The sequence below is a fragment of the Zootoca vivipara genome, chromosome Z2, assembly GCF_965207765.1.
Source record: "Zootoca vivipara chromosome Z2, rZooViv2.hap1.1, whole genome shotgun sequence".
Lineage (NCBI taxonomy): Eukaryota > Metazoa > Chordata > Lepidosauria > Squamata > Lacertidae > Zootoca > Zootoca vivipara.
The window spans coordinates 34,090,498-34,110,589 of record NC_142585.1 but is presented as its reverse complement, the minus strand read 5'-3'; the positions used below and the strand labels follow the sequence as shown (position 1 = coordinate 34,110,589).

Genomic DNA, 20,092 nt, shown 5'->3' with positions numbered 1-20,092 from the left:
AGTTCAGCCTGACACACACCTTAGATCAGGCACCCCCAAACTTCGGCCCTCCAGAGGTTTTGGACTACAATTCCCATCTTCCCCGACCACTGGTCCTGTTAGCTAGGGGTCATGGGAGTTGTAGGCCAAAACATCTTGAGGGCCGCAGTTTAGGGATGCCTGCCTTAGATAGATCAGTGTTTCTCAACCAGTGTGCCTCCAGATGTTTTGGGACTACAACTCCCATCATTCCTGACCACTGGTCTTGCTAGCTAGGGATGATGAGAGTTGTAGTCCCAAAACATCTGGAGGCACACTGGTTGAGAAACATTGTAGATGATAGAAGATAGATAGATAGATAGATAGATAGATAGAAAGATAGATAGAGAGATGGAAAGGTATGGAAGAGGAGCTATTTAAGGGAAGAGCTGTCTCAGTGGTGGAACTTCTGCTTTACCTACAGAATGTCCCAGGGAGCTTCCTGTGTCATTCATCTCTGCTGTCTCCCTAGAGTGAAGCTAAAACAGAGTTTTAAACCTTCAGTGAAGGCATGAAACTGCTATAGGAAACAATTCTATTGCACTCTAGCCACACACCCCAGCACCTACCTGAAGCGTTTTATCAAACCAGCGGTTCCCACTGTTCCAGCGACTGCCCCCACCGTGCAACATCTGGGCAGCCACACGGCTCCTGTAGATATCGTCTGAGACACGGGGCATTGGTGCATCGAGGCAGACAGTGAAGATGCTCTTTTCAATTGAACGCACAGACTCTTTGTTGGTTTTGTCTGGAGAAAAGTCGGGGAGGACCAGAAATGGTGCAAAACATTTTACCATACATTTCTCCACATGCATTCAAAAACCGTTTATAATTTTGTCTTAATATACACTTTTTTAATTTTTGCAAGTAAATTCCCCTAATACAATGCAATTCTGCATGCTTTTAAAAATAATTTTAAAAAACCAATAGAGCTCTTATTGGTACACATTTTAGCATATGCATTTTACAGCCCATCTCTGTATCAGAGCTATTTTCAACTATTTTTATATGTGGAACTGTTTTTAACACACACACACACACACACACTTTTCAACATACAATACAAGAAAGAACAAACTAATCTGGATGGGAATTGTTTTTATTGTGTTAATTCACCCGAGGACCCAACGGTGGTTAAGAAATTTATTGTATTTAAACAATTTATATACCACTTGACTACAAGAATCTCTACGTGGTTTACAAAAATACAATATAAAAATATAAACCAGCTGAAATGAAAGAAATTGAACCTCAATAAAAATGCCCATTGGAATAAAAAAAGTAGGGGTTGGAAGTTCAACAGGAAGAGATGGCCTGTCTGACCTTGACTGGAAGGGAGCAGCATAAAATTAGGCCCACAATACTAAATGCCCAGTTCCTGGTGAATATGCACCTTGCATCTGAGCCATGGGGGAACCACAAAAATATTTTATTGTCCACCTTATGTAGTTGGAGAACTGCATCAACAAACTCTGAGATGGACATGTTTTAAAGCAGGCATCCCCAAACCTCGGCCCTCCAGATGTTATGGACTACAATTCCCATCATCCCTGACCACTGGTCCTGTTAGCTAGGGATCATGGGAGTTGTAGGCCAAAACATCTGGAGGGCCGCAGTTTGGGGATGCCTGTTTTAAAGGATAACTGTGTTTGGGGTTGCATATTGTTCTGGGAAGTGGGAAGGAGGCTGGGCCAAATTTCAACCTTCACCCCCACCTGCCAGGGCGGTACACTCCCCATCCCCAGTCTGGCATCTCCTTCCACAAGGGTGAGGCAGATAGTTCAATGGCATGGGTACTATTTCAAAAGACTGACCCTTGATGAGGTTATGGTAGGCCTTGGCCCAGCTGTTGCGATGGTTGGTGGTCAGGATCCCAATCGGCTCCTTGTTGGTTTGGAGGGAGGTGTTCCAGATCTTCTCCAGCTGAATAAAAATCTGGTCAGTTGTCAGGGGGCTGCCGTCGCTGCTGTAGACATCCAGCTCAAAGAACTGGGGAGAGGGGAAGAAGAGAAAGAGAGAGAGAGTCTGGTGCATGGCACTCATATTTATTCATTCAAAGTAGAGCAAGTGAGGATCACACACAATAAAATGCTGAACTCGGTCCATTAAATGCGTGACCCCCCCCCCACACTTACACTTCAACTTGTGGACACCCAGTGAAGCTGAATATTGGAGGACAGATAAAAGGAAGTCCTTCACACAGTGTATACTCCCAAGCATCAGAAAGACCACCTCCTTCCCTACAGACCCTCTTGGATGCCGAGATCAATAGAAGGGACCCTTTTGGTGGTTCCTCTGAACTTAAAGGCTTGGGGGTGTCAGTGCGCCTTCTCTGTGGCAGCCCCTAAGCAGTGGAACTCCCTCCCATCAGAAGTGCGCCTGGCACCTACATTACACAGCTTCTGGCAAATGCTGGAATAAATGTGCTTTTCTTTGCCCTGGCTTTTGACACTTGAGGTGTACGGTTTTAAGACCCACCTTATTCATGTGAAGGTAAGTTATTTTAAATTGTTTTTAATATTTTGTTTTAATGCTGTAACCTGGAACCTTAAGGTGAAGGACGAAGTAATAAATAAAGCTACGCTATGGAATATTCTCCCACATGAGGGTAGAGGTGGCCACCAATTTTGATGGCTTTACAGAGTAGACAAATTTGTTGCATATATCAATGGCTCCCAGTCACAGGTGGTTATTCTCTGCCTCTATGGTTCAAGACAGCAATGCTGGGACCCACAGGAGGCGAGAGTGTTGCTCTTGTGCTTGAATCCTGCTACTGAGTTTCCCATAATGGGCATCATATTGCCACTGCAAGGATGCTGGACTAGATGGGCCACTAGCCTCATTCATCAGGACTCTTCTTGCATTCTTATTTTCATTATTCTTTCTGGAGTAGTAAAGTGCATCACAAAACTCAGACGTGTGCAGAAACTAGTTAGTGCATTCCAACTTGCTTATTAGGCTGCTTGTGTGAACTTACTTCAAAATGTGAACTAAACAAAACCCTCCAGCGACCCTTTGCTTATCCCACCTTTATACAGAGATGCCACAGGGAATGTGAAGAAAAAAGGTGGCTACCCTGCACATGGTTTAGTCCCGAAACTTCAGCTTAACTGAGAGCTGCCGGCATACCTGGAAGTTGTGGACTACAGTGATATGCGTTGAAGGCTTCTTTCCCTTTGCGTAATTCACAACAGAGTCCCGTTTGGGGCCGGGGATACGGCAGGAAGAGAGGATTTGGTAGTATTGGTTCATGCAGAGGGGTTTCCCACCCAGGTATTCCACAGGAAGTGTCTCGCTGGTCAAGGAACAATGAAGAGAAAGAAGATTCAAAATTGTTGTTGTTGATATGCTGCCTGCCTGCCTGGGTTGCCCCAGCCGCTCTGGTCTGTGCAGCTTCCACCAAAATATTAAAACACAAATAACCTGAAACACTGAAAACCTCCCTGTACAAAGTTGCTGTCGGATGGCCTTCCTGGGAGGCTGTTTTGTGGAGCCAGGCACAGCTCCACAACCAAACATTCAATTTTGTCATAGGGATGGGGAACTCGGGTCAAGAAAAAAACATCACTATGGCTATGTTTTTGAAATCAGGGCAATTGACTCAGGGAGGCAGTTTCAAATTCCAACAGATCAGACAAAGATGTGTGTGTGTGTGTGTGTGTGTCTGCAGGAGTGTTCACATGTTACATTCAGCAAATGTACAATCTGTGTCCACAAACAGTTGAGTTGTACACTACTACAGTTATTCACCTGTAACATTCAATGAGTGTACAATCTGTGCACACAAACATTTGAGCTGCACAATTCAACAAATGTACCCTCTTTCACACAAAAACCTGTACCTATGCGGAGACATTGTATACCCATGTTCCGTGTAACATGTGAACAAGCCTTGGTGTGTATTAGACAGGCAGGGGGGTTATTTATTGCACACACACACCCAATCTTTTTCTCCAAGGCGCTCAAGGTGAACTACACGGTTCTCCTCCTCCTCATGTAATTCCCCCAACAACCTTGTGAGGGGGGTTAGGCTGAGGCAGCACCAAATTTAGGGCAGTGCAGGTAGGGGGCCGAGTCGAGGGGGCACAAAATCCGTAACTGAGAAGATCCATTTGGAGGTGCCATTTTTTTTTTTTTACAAAAGATTACCAAGGTCCGCCCCCTGCTGAGAGGCAGTGACTGGCCCAAGGCCACATCCAGTGAGCTTCATGGCTGAGGGAGGACTTGACTACTCCTGATATATTCAAAATTACCTGTAGTCAATTAGATTAAGACTAAAACCCTAACAGAGCTGAAATATGTACTACTGAAAATAACAGTGTATTGCTATCCTGTTTTCTTTTGTTGTTTACTCTCATGCTGAAGTTTGAATTGTGGGGAAGAGATCTGCCCTTTTGTACCTAAGCACCACACATACAGATGGTGCAATATGAACATATATTTATTTAAAACATTGTGACCCAGTGCTCTTCAGCCAGAAAACAGCTCCCAGGGTGGCTGATGGCGATTAGTTATAAGATAGCCTCTGCCCTCAATCTAAAGGGCACAGAAGGAAAGAAAAAGGAAAGGAGGAAGGGATTGGGGGGGGGAAGCGAACCACTGGGAGGGTGGGTGGGAAAGAAGAGGCAACTCACTTGTCAATCATGGTTTTGAAGTCCAAAGCCCCCTCGATCAGCTTCGCAGCAAACCTGCAAAAACCAGAAAGCAGTGGAAAAATGGAGATGTAACACAGATAAAACAGCAGAAGTACAAGAGCTCTTACCTTATGCAGATCCTCAGCCAGCGGCCTCATACTTAAAAACACCTGGGATCCCAGTCCAGTTTATACATCCCATAGATAGAATCACACGATAAAACTGTCCCATTTTTCAGGTCCTGCTGGGTCAGTGTGCCTGCTGCATGTCTGAATGCAGCTGCATGGTGGTAAGTGGGGATAGAGTGACGCAACTCCCCACATGTAAGAGCTGTTCGACAATGGAGCAGATTCCCAAGAGAGGTGGGGGGAATCTCCTTCTGCGGAGGATTTTAAGTAGGGGTTGAATGGCCATCTGTTTGTTGCACTTGAGAGTCCTGCATTGCTGGGGGTTGGACTAGATGACCCTCGGGGTTCTCTTCTAACTCTACAATTCTGTGATTCTATGTAAAAACCCAGCATGGTTCAGTTTAGATTTCTTTCTGAGCAAAATGCACCTCCCCCCAAACGCACACACACACACAAGGTGGTTTCCCCTCCGAATTCCTACAATGAAATAACATTTAAAGAAAAAATCCAAGGCGCCTTATCTGTGAGGATCTAAAAAAATGCAGGGCAGTTATCTTAACAGCTATTAGCAAAAGAGGCAGCTTTCAAAAGCTATCAACAGATTTACTAAGAGTTTGAATCAATTTATTTTTTTATTAGAATATAAGATATAGGTACAAAAAAGAGAGAACAGGAGCCATTTTCAGCCAGAATCCAACACCAGTCACACTTAGATTAGACCCGCTAAAGTTGACAGAAATTAATTTGCATGTGCCTACCACAAATGAAATGTAGCTGGACCCAACGCAAAATACATACACAACCCAGAATACATACACAAACACAACCCTCCGCCCTCCATCCAGGCACAAGAGAGGCATTGTGACAGTTCTGCAACACATTCCAGGTAAGCAGCTGCACTCAAGGGGAGTGTGGAGGAGAGAGTAGCAGCCTGGGAGGATGTGTGGCTGAGGAGGTCTCTCAAGGGCCTGACAAAGAGATTTGGAGGGCCAAATTTGGCCCCCAGCCCAGAGGTTTGCCACACCTGGTTTTAGACTATCAACTGCTTCACTGACGCAATCAAAAGCAGCAACATCCACAGCTACCTGGGTGACCTAAATAACCTGCTGAATTGCAACACCTATCCAGCAGGTGGAAAAAGTTCTGAACTAGCAAAAAAATCACCACTGAACTCAGCCAGGACTTACTTACAAGCAGAAAGGCCCAAGATTGAGAGGTCAAGCTTTACCTACTTTCAGATAAACACAATATGCCATTTGGGCTAAACACCTACAGATTTATTCATTTTGTTAAGGATCACTGCTCTTCTCTTCATTAATTTATTTCGGATTGAGCATCAGGGTTCAGTAGGTTCTGGGACTGAACCCTGGGGGCAGATTTACCCAGGACAGGCAGCCTAAGACACTGGAGTGTCATCACAAAGAGGCAGAGGATCTTTTATTCCACTGGTCCTTGCTCCTTTCTCTGATTGGGCAGTATTTATAAACACAGCAGGAGAAAAGATGAAAGGTGAACAGAGGCTGATGGGGGAAGTGTGGGAAAGGTGATCCTGTACAAAGGTCAAGGCGTCCTTACAAGGAAAGGACAACATAGATCCCTAGGGCAAAGGTGCACGTAAATAAATATTCCATCCTGCTACACCCAGAGAAGCTGCCCTGTTGCATTTCATTCCAGTCTCACCTTTGGTTAATTGCTTCTGCACTTTCATGTACACCCTAAGAAATTCCACCTCCACAGACTGTGAGCTCAGGTTTCCCTTCCCCTTGACACTGAATCTGCAAAGTTAACTCTGTGCACTCAGCCCCAAAAAGTGTGATAGTGTGTGCCAAAAATAAAAAGGAAATGAGTGTGTCTGTGTGCACATGCATAGAGGAACATTGAGATGGGATTGCAAAGCAGCCGGGGGGGGGTGATATTTAAAGTGCATTGTAAAATAAAAAAATTCCTTCAGTAGCACCTTAAAGACCAACTAAGTTTTTATTTTGGTATGAGCTTTCGTGTGCATGCACACTTCTTCAGATACAGTACACTGAAACAGAAGAGCCAGACCCTTATGTATATTCAGAGGGTGGTGGGGGTGGGTGAGAATGATAGGAGTGGTAAACCTGTTGATGGCTGTTAACGACTGCTGATGACTGCAATAGGTCCTGCGGGGGGGGGGAGCAAGGCCTAAGTGCATTGTGTTATACCAGGGGTCAGCAAACTTTTTCAGCAGGGGGCCGGTCCACTGTCCCTCAGACCTTGTGGGGGGCCGGACTATATTTTGAAAAAAATATGAACGAATTCCTATGCCCCACAAATAACCCAGAGATGCATTTTAAATAAAAGGACACATTCTACTCATGTAAAAACACCAGGCAGGCCCCACAAATAACCCAGAGATGCATTTTAAATAAAAGGACACATTCTACTCATGTAAAAACATGCTGATTCCCGGACCGTCCACGGGCCGGATTTAGAAGGAGATTGGGCCGCATCCGGCCCCCGGGCCTTAGTTTGGGGACCCCGTGTTATACCCAGAGCTGCCTTTAAAGACAGTTCAGAAACTTCAGCTGGTGCAGAATTTGGTGGCCAGGTTGCTCACCAGGGCAAGATGTTTTGAGCATATAACCCCAGTCCTGGCCTGGCTGCACTGGCTACCAATTAGTTTCCAGGCCCAAGTGTTGGTTTTGACCTATAAAGCCTCATGTGGTTCAGGACCCCAATACCTTACAGACTATGTCTCCCCATATGAACTGACCCAGTCCTTGTAACCGTCATCTGAGACACTTCTTTGTGTGCGTCCTCCATAGGAGGCTCACCTGGCGCTGTATCTTCAGGTGCCATGCAAAATCACTGCTTTTTAACTAGGCCTTTGGCTGTTAACTACCATGGCATTTTAGAGTGCAAGGAATGGTTTTTAATGTATTTCCCCCACTACCCACCCATCCTGGTTTTAATGTATGTATGGGGTGGGTTTTTCTGGTATATCACTTTGAGTGGCCTGTGTTAGCAGAAGCTGGGACAGAGCACCGGGACCTCACCCCGTCACGGGGATTTGAACCGCCGACCTTCTGATTAGCAAGCCCAAGAGGCTCAGTGGTTTAGAGCACAGCGCCACCCGCGTCCCACTTCTGGAGTGTATCTGCTTTCAGCAGACAAGCTGATTATCCTCCATGATGCTTCATCCTAACAACTATCAACATCCTGAACAAACCGCAGTTTCCAGGATTCCTTGGGGGAACCTACAACTGTTTAAAGTGGTAGGATACAGCTTCAAATGTATGGTGCAGAGAGTTATTGGTTAAAGATAGGCACGGTGTTGGCTTCTAAATTTTGAGCTGCAGCGACATTAAGGAAGAGACCTGCTGGGTAAAACACAGAATCATAGAATTGTAGAGTTCGAAGGGATCCAAAGGGTCATCTAGGTCAACCCCTTGCAATAAAGGAATCCCAGCTAAAATCACAAGAATCCCAGCCCAAAATTCTGTGTTTGCCAACCAGCAGCTTTCAGGAAGCCCAAAGGCAGGGCATGGAGCCTTACTAGCACCGTTGCCTTTCAGTAGCCGGTATTCTGTGGTAAGAGTTCACAATGCATAATTAAATCAGCATCCTATTTTCAAACACATATTGGAACCTGAACCTCCAATGTGGTCACAATTACCTTAGTTGCCCTTGCCGATCCTGAAAATCCTGTTTGGGCAAAACTACTCCTGGACTGGAATGTACCACCACAGGCAGCCGATACTCTAGATATGCGGTTTTCAGCCACCAGTCTGAAAGCTGGGATGAGAACAGAGAAGGTGTCATTAGCCCAGTGCCATTTGGGAGTAGGGTGTTTCACTCAACGTATTGTTATCAATGCATTGGTGGCGATCGTTGCCAGCTAGCCCCACCCTGCCATAGTGTGCCCTGTTTGACCAAACCTCCAGGGGTGGGGCTAGCTGGCACCGCTCCACTTCCCTTGGTACACTGTGTGAACGAGACTCTTGGAGAGGCAAGGATCCTTATAAGCTTCAATATGGGCTACAGGTTAATCCAGCTGCAGAATGGAAAATAGAACAGGCAGATTTTTCCACACAAGATGGGCCTCGGTCCCCAACCCAGAAGCCCAGCATGTTTTGCCTGAACTGAAAATGATAAGAATTTATTTTCTAAATATCACACAGTTTTTATGTCTTTATTGAGTTTTTCTAGTATACAGTATATAGATTGCTACTGGTGGGGGAGGGGTTCGTTCCTTTATAGTTCTACTTAAAAATTTTTTATTAGTGTTCTAAGAGAATTGGCAATGTATTGTTTTTTGCCGATTCCTGACATTTTTGCTTGTGTTTCACACACATGTGGACGGACACACACACACACACACCATGAGAAAAAGAATATGATAGAAGGGTGGACAACTTATAAAAATGTATTAAAACAAGAAGGAGGAGAGTAAATTAAAACAATTTAAGGAATTATCAAGGAAATTAACAGCATGGTTACAATATCATCATTTGAATGAAGTATTTAAGAAAGACAGGTTTGGGGAACAAAGATCACAACTGGAGAGAGACCTGTTGGAATGTAATGTAATGTAATGTAAAAGTGTTGTCTAAAATGTCAGTCATAATATAGACATAGAAGCGTGGGAACGATTGTGGAATATGGATATAAAATTTACAGCATGTTATGGTATAAGAGAAAATGATATGAAAATGATGTTGTTGGTATCTAACCAGTGGCGGAGGAACAGGGGAGCAGCCCGCCGCAGATGTCATCACTGAGGGGTGTGTGTGACAAAATGAGTTTTTTTTTTAAAAAATAGGGCTCACGAAACTTTTAAGGAGTGATGTGGTGGCTTAGGCGACTGCAGGTTCCGCGCTGCCTGAAACAGCAGCATGGCACTTACATCTGCCTACTGCCTCTCCCTCAGCTGCCCTACAGCTGAGGGGGAGGCAGCGGAGACGCCCCAAGCTTCGGAGAGGCTTGCCCTGCCCCCACAGGCAGATCGCCCCCCCCCCCGGCTTCAGGACACTGCCCCTGCCCCAGGCCTCCAAGCGGCTAGCTATGCTGCTGTACAGTATCTAACACCGAGTAAACTGGCAAAAATGTATAAATCTAAATCAAACAAATGCTGGAAATGTAAAGAGAAAGAAGGATCTTTTTATCATATGTGGTGGTCTTGTAGTAAGGTTAAATCTTACTGGTAAATGATATATAATGAATTGAAAACCACCTTTGTAAAAAAACAAAACAAAACAAAACCCCAGCAGCTTTTCTCTTGGGAATTGTTGTTGTTTAGTCGTTTAGTCGTGTCCGACTCTTCGTGACCCCATGGACCATAGCACGCCAGGCACTCCTGTCTTGCACTGCCTCCCGCAGTTTGGTCAAACTCATGTTCGTAGCTTCGAGAACACTGTCCAACCATCTTGTCCTCTGTCGTCCCCTTCTCCTAGTGCCCTCAATCTTTCCCAACATCAGGGTCTTTTCCAAGGATTCTTCTCTTCTCATGAGGTGGCCAAAGTATTGGAGCCTCAGCTTCACGATCTGCCCTTCCAGGGAGCACTCAGGGCTGATTTCCTTAAGAATTGATAGGTTTGATCTTCTTGCAGTCCATGGGACTCTCAAGAGTCTCCTCCAGCACCATAATTCAAAAGCATCAATTCTTCGGCATTCCCAATTCTTCTTGGGAATTGTAGGGACAGAATTACCTAAATCAGGCATCCCCAACCTGTGGCCCTCCAGATGTTTTGGCCTACAACTCCCATGATCCCTAGCTAACAGGGCCAGTGGTCAGGGATGATGGGAATTGTAGTCCAAAACATCTGGAGGGCCAAAGGTTGGGGGTGCCTGACCTAAAGAAGCAGAAGTCCCAGCAAAGGAAGAATGGATACAAAAACCTATGGAATATGCCGAAATGGTGACTTACCAGAAGAATAAGAAATCAAGATAACAAACATTTTACAAAAGAATGGAAATGGTTTATTGAATATTTACAGTTAAATTGCAAACAGATAAAAACATTGGCAGGATTATTGTAATAACCTGCAGTTTCATATGAGTATATATTTAAAGGAGACAATTAAATGAGCAAATTAAATGATTTTGGATATGCAGAAGATATCAAAAAATAAATTTAAGGAACTGCAGAAAGAAGGGAAAGTTAAACCATGAAATGTTAAAATGATTGTAAAACTAATGAAATGTATCAATTTGAAAAGTATAAATAAAAACTTTTTAAAAAAGAGAATGGGTGGAAGGGTGGAGAGGAAGAACAGGGGATGATGGCATATTAGGGCCTAGAAGATGAAGATGTGAAGGTGGGGGTGGGGGAGTGAACCCAGAAAAATTGCAGGGTGGAGAAAATATTGTCCCTTTCTGCCTATTTTGCCTCTTCCCTTGAAAAATGGTTTCTAATTTTGTTTCCAAAGACTGGGGGTGGGGTGGGGGGTGGAATCCAAAAATTTGTGTGTAGAGATGTGAAAGCCCAGTTTTTTTCTGGGCTTTCACATCTCTACCAGCAGAGCCGGGGGGATGCGGGTGGCGCTGTGGGTTAAACCACAGAGCCTAGGGCTTGCCGATCAGAAGGTCGGTGGTTGGAATCCCCGCGATGGGGTGAGCTCCCATTGCTCGGTCCCAGCTCCTGCCAACCTAGCAGTTTGAAAGCACGTCAAAGTGCAAGTAGATAAATAGGTACTGCTACAGCGGGAAGGTAAACGGCATTTCCATGTGCTGCTCTGGTTCACCAGAAGCGGCGCTGTCATGCTGGCCACATGACCTGGAAGCTGTATGCCAGCTCCCTCGGCCAATAACGCGAGATGAGTGCCGCAACTCCAGAGTCAGTCACGACTGGACCTAATGGTCAGGGGTCCCTTTACCTTTTAATGCAATTTGCACAACTTCATTTCAAACTGGAGGAGGGTGCTGTATACCTTAACAACTCTAGCCGGTCGGTCCCCCATCTCCATTTTCCCTTCCTTATAAGAACATAAGATAATGGATCAGGCCGGTGACGCATCTAGTCCTGTTCTCTCAGTGGTGAACAAGATGCCCCAAAGGGAAGCTCATAAGCAGGACCTGAGCACAAGAGCAACACTCTCCCCACTTGCGATTCCTAACAACTGGCACTCAGAAGCTTTGCTGCCTCTTTCGAGGCAGAGCATAGTTGGCATACAAATAAAATGATTGAATGGTTGATTGATTGATCATGGCTGGCAGCGATTGATAGCCTTATCCTGCATGAATTAATCCAATCCTTTTTTAAAGCCATCCAAGTTGGTAGCTTACATTGTCTCCTAGTACGTTGAAAGACCTACATTAGCTCCCAGTATGTTTCTGAGAACAATTCAAAGTGTTGGTGTTGACCTTTAAAGCCCTAAATGGCCTCAGCCCAGTATACCTGAAGGAGAGTCTCCACCCCCATTGTTCAGCCCGGACACTGAGGTCCAGCGCCAAGGGCCTTCTGGTGGTTCCCTCACTGCGAGAAGTGAAGCTACAGGGAACCAGGCAGAGGGCCTTCTTGGTAGTGGTGCCCGCCCTGTGGAATGCCCTCCTATCAGATGCCAAGGAAATAAACAACTACTGCATCTGACTTTTAGAAGACATCTGAAGGCAGCCCTGTTTAGGGAAGTTTGATGTTTTATTGTGTTTCAATGTACTGTTGGAAGCCCAGAGTGGCAGTCAGATGGGTGGGGTATTAATAATAATAATAATAATAATAATAATAATAATAATAATAATAATAATAGCCATCACTGCGTCTTTGGGAAGTGAGTTCCAAAGTTTAACTGTGTGAATAAGAATATTCTCTTCTCTTTCCTGCATACTTCCATCATTAAACTTCATTGGATGTCACGATTTCTAGTATTATGGAAACTTGTCTCTACCTACTTTCTCTGGCTAATTAAATAATCAATGGCCTTTTAAACTGTGTGTGTGTGTGTGTGTGTGTGTGTGTGTGTGTGTGTTTGCTTATTATGTTACGTATTTTTCTGTTTTTATATTGTAAACCACCCCTTGATCCTTGGATAAAGGGTGGTCTATAAATTTTTAGTAATTACAATAATAAAAACAACAACTGCCTTCCCCAGGTGTAAAAGGGACCACATGACAGTCCTGACCTCCTCCAATTGTGACCTACCCAGTTTTCATGTTTCCGGGCTCTTCTCTCCAGTCCTTTCTGCAGCCTCTCCCCAACACCGCCCTGTTTCAGAAAATCTTGCACCAGCTCCCTGGTGTGGCCGAGTTCCTCCTCACTGATGATGGGTTGGAGTGCAGACAAGTAGCGGTCCAATGTCTGCTGGAGAGGTGGGATGGGGAGGTGAGGCAAGCCCTCCTGGTGGGCGAGGTACCGGCCCGGAAGTTTCCTCAGTGCTACTGGCCTCAGCAAACCTGATGGCTTTGCCTGAAAATCCGCAGGGAAAAAAAAAACATATGGTCACTTACTTTGTAGCAGAAGAGGAAGCAGCTGCCCCCGCTCCAAATGCACCCATTTCACCGGCCTCACTGAGGTGGTCCACCTTTGCACTTCAAGACAGGGCTCACTAAAGAGTGGTTCACCATACTCTGTCCCTAAATAATGGGGATGGGGTATGGTTTATTACCCTCTCAGTAAATATCGCCTGACTAAACAGAGACATGATGCAACATAATCCAAAACCTTTGGCCATGAGGCATTTGCACTGGATAATTTGCCATCAGAGACAGATCTTTCTGTATATGTGCAAGGAAACTGAGCAAGATCATTTCGTTGAAGCCCAAGGGTGCATTCCAGTGCATGCTTATTTGGAAGCTAGTCCAACAGAGTAAGCTGGGACTTGCTTCACAGATAAGGATCAGGGAGGTTAGTTACTGGGCAAAACAAGGTTTCAGACTCTGGGAAACCCGCACTAATCCATAGCATGTGTAAGGATATCAGAAGAGCCCCACAGTTGAATCAGGCCTCCAAAGCCCAAATAGTCCTGCCTCCTATTCTCATAGTGCCCAACCAGAAGCAGGACCTAAATCAATAGCCACACTCTCCCCAACTGGGGGATTCCCAACAACTGGTATTCAGAGGCATATGGTCTCCCACAGTGGAGATAGGACACCTTGCCCTTAGTAATGCTAAACCTCAGTTTTCTAACACATTCCTCTCTTTTATACAGCAGTGTTTTAACTCTGGGCCTGAAAGGAGGTCATGTCTCACTTTTAAGAGATTAGAAGCATAGACCATTGTGACTACCAGCATGTTTCAGTGGTGCTTTACAAACAATGTAACATATCTTTATTTATAAAAAATGTGTATATACCACAATTTCATTAGAACAAAAATCAAAGCAGTACGCAATAGATATATGCACAAGAAAAGTTTTTTTTAAATCACAGATCACCAGTTAACTGTAATAGACTTGTCGCTTTGTCTATATACAGTGGTACCTCGGTTTGCGACCACAATCCATTCCGCCGAGGCGGTCGCTCGCTGAAGCGGTTGCTCGCTGAAGGCACGCTTCTGCGCGTGCGCAGATCACTTCTGCGCATGCGCGAGCTGCGCAGATCATGTCTGCGCATCCGACGCCATGGAACCCGGATGTAAGCACTTTTGGGTCCGCGGCGGTTGCTCGCTGAAGCGGTTGCTCGCCGAGGTAGGCGTAAACCGAGGTTTGACTGTATATCTATATATATATATATATATATATAAATGTAAACTGGGCATGTGGGTTATTATCCACTTTTCTCTGAAACCGCTTCACTGGCTGCATTCAAATTTGAACACAACGTCCAAAGTGAATGTCCAAAGGCTCTTATAAGGTTTTCAAAGAGCCACACCCCCGTCATGTGAAACCCCCCCAAACCCTGTTCCAGAACGCACCACTCAGCCGAAAAGAACCAGGTTGCAAACCAGCGCCCTCTAGTGGCGGCTAAACTGGTACTACACCTATAGAACCTTCATCCTCAACAGCACCTCAGCTGCTGTTTACATACTAGGCCGAAGCCTTTGCAGATGAAGCCGAATGGAGGTACTGACTCGCCTGAGTGGGGGTTGGGGGGGAGGAGGGGACAGGATAGGTCAGGACACGGTGGGGCCAGTCACAGGATGACCCGGGGGTAGGGGGAAGAGGCGGTGTGATATGTCATAGGATGGGAAAGGTTGGGGGAATCACAGGGGAAACCGGGGGGGGGGGAGGGGCGGGATACATCATAGATCGACACAGGGTGGTGGCAGTCACAGGGATTAGCTACAGCAACGCGTGGCAGGGCCAGCTTGTGCGTGTGTATAATTTTTTTTATTAAATTTTGTGTTTTACAAATTAAAATACTCATTTAAACATCCTTAACATATCAATGACTTCTCTTCTTCTCTTTCCATGGTTCATTTTGCATATCATAAATCTCTGCATATTTTACAAAAATGAAACCATTCAGTATTCCATTATTGCATCCATCAAAACTTATTTACACTGTTGAATTTATCTGAACGCTGCCAACGTTTTCAGGTGTACACTTTCCCCCCAAATATTCAATAAACCTTTTTAATCTTCTCTAAATGTATGTTCTTCTTGCTCTCTTATTCTATATGTTAAGTCTGCAAGCTGCACATATTCTTTTAGCTTAAATTGCTATTCTTCTTTAGTTGGGACCTCACTCGTTTTCCATTTTTGGGCTAACAAATAAATAACCTTTTTTGACACCTGGGAATTTCAGTCTGAATGATCCCCAACAACAACAACAAAAAAACCTCTGGGGTTGTTTTTAAAAAAGGACTGTAAAACATTTTTTCCCATTCATTATGGATTATTTCCCAAGACTTTTTTTTACCCTTTTACAAGTCCACCACATATGAAGGAACGTTCCCTCAACCTCTTTCCATCTCCACCACTTATCTGATTCAGTATTATACATCTTAGCAAGCCTAAAGGTAAAGGGACCCCTGACCATTAGGTCCAGTCGTGACTGACTCTGGGCTTGTGGCGCTCATCTCACTCTATAGGCCGAGGGAGACGGCATACAGCTTCCAGGTCATGTGGCCAGCATGACAAAGCCTCTTCTGGCGAACCAGAGCCAGCGCACAGAAACGCCGTTTACCTTCCCGCCGGAGCGGTACCTATTTATCTACTTGCACTTTGACGTGCTTCTGAACTGCTAGGTTGGCAGGAGCAGGGACAAAGCAACGGGAGCTCACCCCGTCATGGGGATTCGAACCGCTGACCTTCTGATCGGCAAGCCTTAGGCTCTGTGGTTTAACCCACAGCGCAAGCCTACTCAGAGTTAAATACCATCTATAAATCATTTTAAAGTAGTTCTCCTTCAAATAATTACATGCTGTAAACTTCAAATTACCTTTTCTAAGTTTTTTCCAGAGGTTAAAATCTATATTCTGCCCTATATATATTGTCCAATGTGTCATAGAGGCTTTGACAAGCTTGCCTTTTGTTTCCCAATCTGATAACAGATTATATGTTTCAGACAAAAGTTTTTCTTTGTTTTGTAGAACTTCTTTTTCAAATTGTGAGCTTTGGTCTGAAAAACCATTTTTCCTGTTTATTTTAAACATTTCGTATAACTGATGATATTGTAAACAATCTGTAACATGGCTCCTTACATTTTCCATTGATTTCAGTTTAGCTTTTCCTCTGTAAAGTGCAGCAATTCCCTGTAAGTTTCCCACTGTCTATCCATATCAACTCTCTTAATTGTAATAGCATTGATAGGATAGCCATAAATGTGTTTTCCTTTCCTGCAGATTTTTATATTTCTCCCAAACTCTATACAAATTCTTCCTAAGAATATGGTTCATAAAACTTTTGTAATTTTTCGCCTTCTCATACCAAAGACATGCATGCCAGCCGAATTTTAAATTGTGACCTTCTAAGTCCAGGATGTCTGCATTATCCAATATAATCCATTCTTTTAACCAACACAAATAAGCTGTCTCATAATACATTTGTAGGTCTGGCAGGGCAACACCGCCTCTTTCATAATTTTATGTTTAAGTCTTGGATTCCCCTCCTTCCAGATTAATTTAGAAATATTGTTCTTCAATGCTTTGAAGCAGCCTAAATTATTTACAATTGGAATTGATTAGAATAAAAACAGCATCCTGGGCCACAAATTCATTTTGATAGCCGAGATTCTGCCAAGCAGGGAGAGCTTCATTCTCCCTTTTCTCTACGTTAAGTCCGACAATATAGAAAAGTCTTCAACAAACACTTTAAAATTTGATGCCAAAGACACCTGCTGCATTCATTTCCTTCTAGTCAACTCAGATTTTCTATGAAACTAAGGTTATTTTGGAGAGATTTAGCACATTTTTTAATAAACAATTTTTTAAACATTTACCATTTTAAAATTATTTTAAAAGACTTTTTTACACCTTGCCCCATCATCTGTAATTACAACGGTGATGTTCTTGTTTAAAAACGTATTATTAAATTTGCACCCCATCTTTCCTCCAAGGAACTCAAGCTATTACCCTCTCCCCAATCTACACTTTATATTCACAACAGCTCTGTGTGGTAGGCTACTCTGAGAGGGTATGCGGAATTAGTCCAAGATCAAACCCAGTGAGCTTCATGATCAAGTAAGAAATCTAAACCCTGATCTTCTGGGTCCTAATCTGACACCCTAACCACTGCAGCACACTGGCTTTGCATGATAATACAGGCCTACTTTACAAAATTTATTTATTTGTACTATTTCATGAAATTTATGCACCACGTGATTGTAAGAAACCTCAGAGCAATTTACAAAAAAGATAAAACAGTCACTAAGAAAAATGAACGATTCTATAATTTAAGACTTTGGAAAAGTTAACAATAGACTGAAAATGGATTAAAACGCACCAACTTTCTAAACATCTGGGTAGGTCTTGCCTAAATGTTTTTAGCAGGCACTGAAAAGAGGACAGTGAAGGTGCCTGATATCAATAGGCAGGGAGTTCCAAAGTACAGGCACTGCCAACCTAAAAGATTGAGCTCTTACAAGTGTTGTGAGCATTATCACAAACATGTGTGTGACATCCTTCAAATATTAAAAACGGGCTATATAAACATTTTATTAACAATAATATTATACACACACGTGTGTGTGTTTTCTATATCTATCTATCTATCTATCTATCTATCTATCTATCTATCTATCTATCTATTTATCTATCTATCTATCATAGAGTTGGAAGAGACCACAAGGGCCATCCAGTCCAGCCCCCTGCCAAACAGGAAACACCATCAAAGCATTCCTGACAGATGGCTGTCAAGCCTCTGCTTAAAGACCTCCAAAGGAGGAGGCTCCACCACACTCCTTGGCAGCAAATTCCACTGTCGAACAGCTCAATATATAGTCGTATATGCCAGTGTGGGGTTGTGGGTAGTGTATCAGGACTTGGAAGACCAGAGTTCGAATCCCCACTCGACCAAGAAGCCCACTGGGTGACCTTGGGCCAGCCACTCACTCTCAGCCTAATGTGCCTCACAGGGTTGTAGTGGGGTTTAAATGAGGACTAGGAACCGGAGATCAGGGTTCAAATCCCCCCACTCAGAGAACCCAAAACTCTTTCTCTTTTCTTTTTCAAAACTCTTTCTGTTTTCTCCCATTCTCTGGCTAAGAATCCTCCTGTACTTTTTAAATTAGAGAAAAAAGATTCTCCTGCTTGCATAACGTCGCCCCCCTCCTCACATGATCTCCCAAAGAAAACCACACATATCTTGGAGACGTAGGGTGCTCTGCCAAATAAACACACCAACTAGAGAGGGAGAAATCAGGAATGTTCCTTCTCCAGAAAACAAGCAGCAAGAGTTACAGGACACGAGTAAATTCTTCCTTCCTTCCTTCCCAACAGCCCTGCGCCTGGATCTTCCCCGAAATCAGACCCCCTAATCCACCTACCTTTGCACCCACCCCCCGACCGCCCAAACCTCCTCCTCTTCCAGCCACATAATCTGAGCCCTTTCCTCGCAAATGTACCCCCAAAGATTCAAAGACAGCAGAGTAAGTCACTTACCATGTTCCTCGCTAGGAAGGCAAGCATTGCACTCTACAAGTTTGCACCACCCCCTTTTTTCTGCTTAAGAGTCGAGGCTCTGCCTAGAGGCCAAAGTCCCGAGCTATTGGCCTTGGAGAGAGCAGAGGGCAGGGAGCTTTAGAGTGCAACTTCGGTAGCCCAGCAAGAGGCACCTACCACCGCGGCTGCAACAAGAATTTGCAGCTGCTGTGGGGAGGAGCTAGCAAGCAGCCATCTTTGGAAAGGGCAGCAGCGCCCCCCCCCTAAATAGAAAGGGGTAAGGAAGCAGGCGAGGCTCCGCCATCTTCAGGTTGGGCACACACTCCCCCCCCCCCCCCATATTTTGGCAAACCGCTGCGTAGTGTTACATGCAAGGGAAGATTACTGAACTATTGGTTGCAAGCTGCATGCTTTCCTGGATGGAAGCCCCAATGAATACAGCTAGACTTACATCTGTGAGATGCACTCACGTTTAGGCGTATCCAGTTGAGTTGCAGTCAGTTATTTCCATTATTTTCAGTGGGTATACACTTGAGTAGGATTTAACATCAGATAGATGCAACATTAAATAGTGCCCCCTGTAAGTTGCATAGATATTACGATGGTTTTAATTTAATCATAAATGAAAAATGTCTGCAGCTAAGTTCTACTCAAGAGTTGACCCAATTTAGGGGGTGCATTCTACAGATATTTGATGTTATGCATGATATATTTATTATTACTACTACTACAGTATTATTATTATTACGGTATTATTATTATTACTATTTTCAAATCGGTTTTTATTGCATGCCCCCCAAAGCAAACAAGCAGTACAAAACAGGAAGAACCCTACAAACCTTATAAATGTGGTGCTTCATTTATTATTATATTCCTATGTTGCAAACCACACTGGGGCCTTTTGAGAAATATTCATTTCTCAAATAAATAAAAAATCCCCACAGGTATTTACTAGAAAGTGCCACTGAACTGCCACATCATTGTCGTCATCATCAACATTTTACAAACCACTTCACCGGTACTGTAGTTTGTAAAGCAGGGGTACAACAAGCTAAAAAATTCTACAAACTACCGTATTAATACCATTTCAACAAACTCTAAAAACAAGGAGCTGTCCCCAGTGCTAGTCCTACTCAGATTGAAATGAATGAACGTAATTTACTCAGGTGCATTAATTTCAGAGGGTTTACTCGGTGTAGAACCTGGTTGAATACAACCTGATAGAACAGCTTTCACAGTAGCTACCCACAGATGTGAATCATGAGTAACGGGCAGGTGTTTTGCATGGGTGTTTTAGCAGGCAAGGTAGATTTCCTTGTGGGGGTCAGAGAGATAAGCAGCAGGGCACTGGTTTTGTGTTTTGTAGCTGC

At 44.1% G+C, this 20,092-nt stretch overlaps 1 protein-coding gene across 1 annotated transcript in view; it reads right to left on the bottom strand.

The window, feature by feature from the left end:
- CRAT (carnitine O-acetyltransferase) overlaps window positions 1-19,062 on the bottom strand; it is a 29,328-nt gene extending 10,266 nt beyond the window's left edge. Inside the window, exons 1-7 of the mRNA XM_035113042.3 lie at window positions 18,723-19,062; window positions 12,885-13,148; window positions 8,424-8,542; window positions 4,653-4,706; window positions 3,148-3,313; window positions 1,833-2,007; window positions 588-766 (exon numbers count right to left, since the gene is read on the bottom strand). Coding sequence (XP_034968933.1) covers window positions 588-766; window positions 1,833-2,007; window positions 3,148-3,313; window positions 4,653-4,706; window positions 8,424-8,542; window positions 12,885-13,148; window positions 18,723-18,749 — 984 coding nt within the window. The 5' untranslated portion in view covers window positions 18,750-19,062. The remainder of the gene's footprint in view (window positions 1-587; window positions 767-1,832; window positions 2,008-3,147; window positions 3,314-4,652; window positions 4,707-8,423; window positions 8,543-12,884; window positions 13,149-18,722) is intronic.
- Between the last annotated feature and the right edge of the window lie 1,030 nt (window positions 19,063-20,092).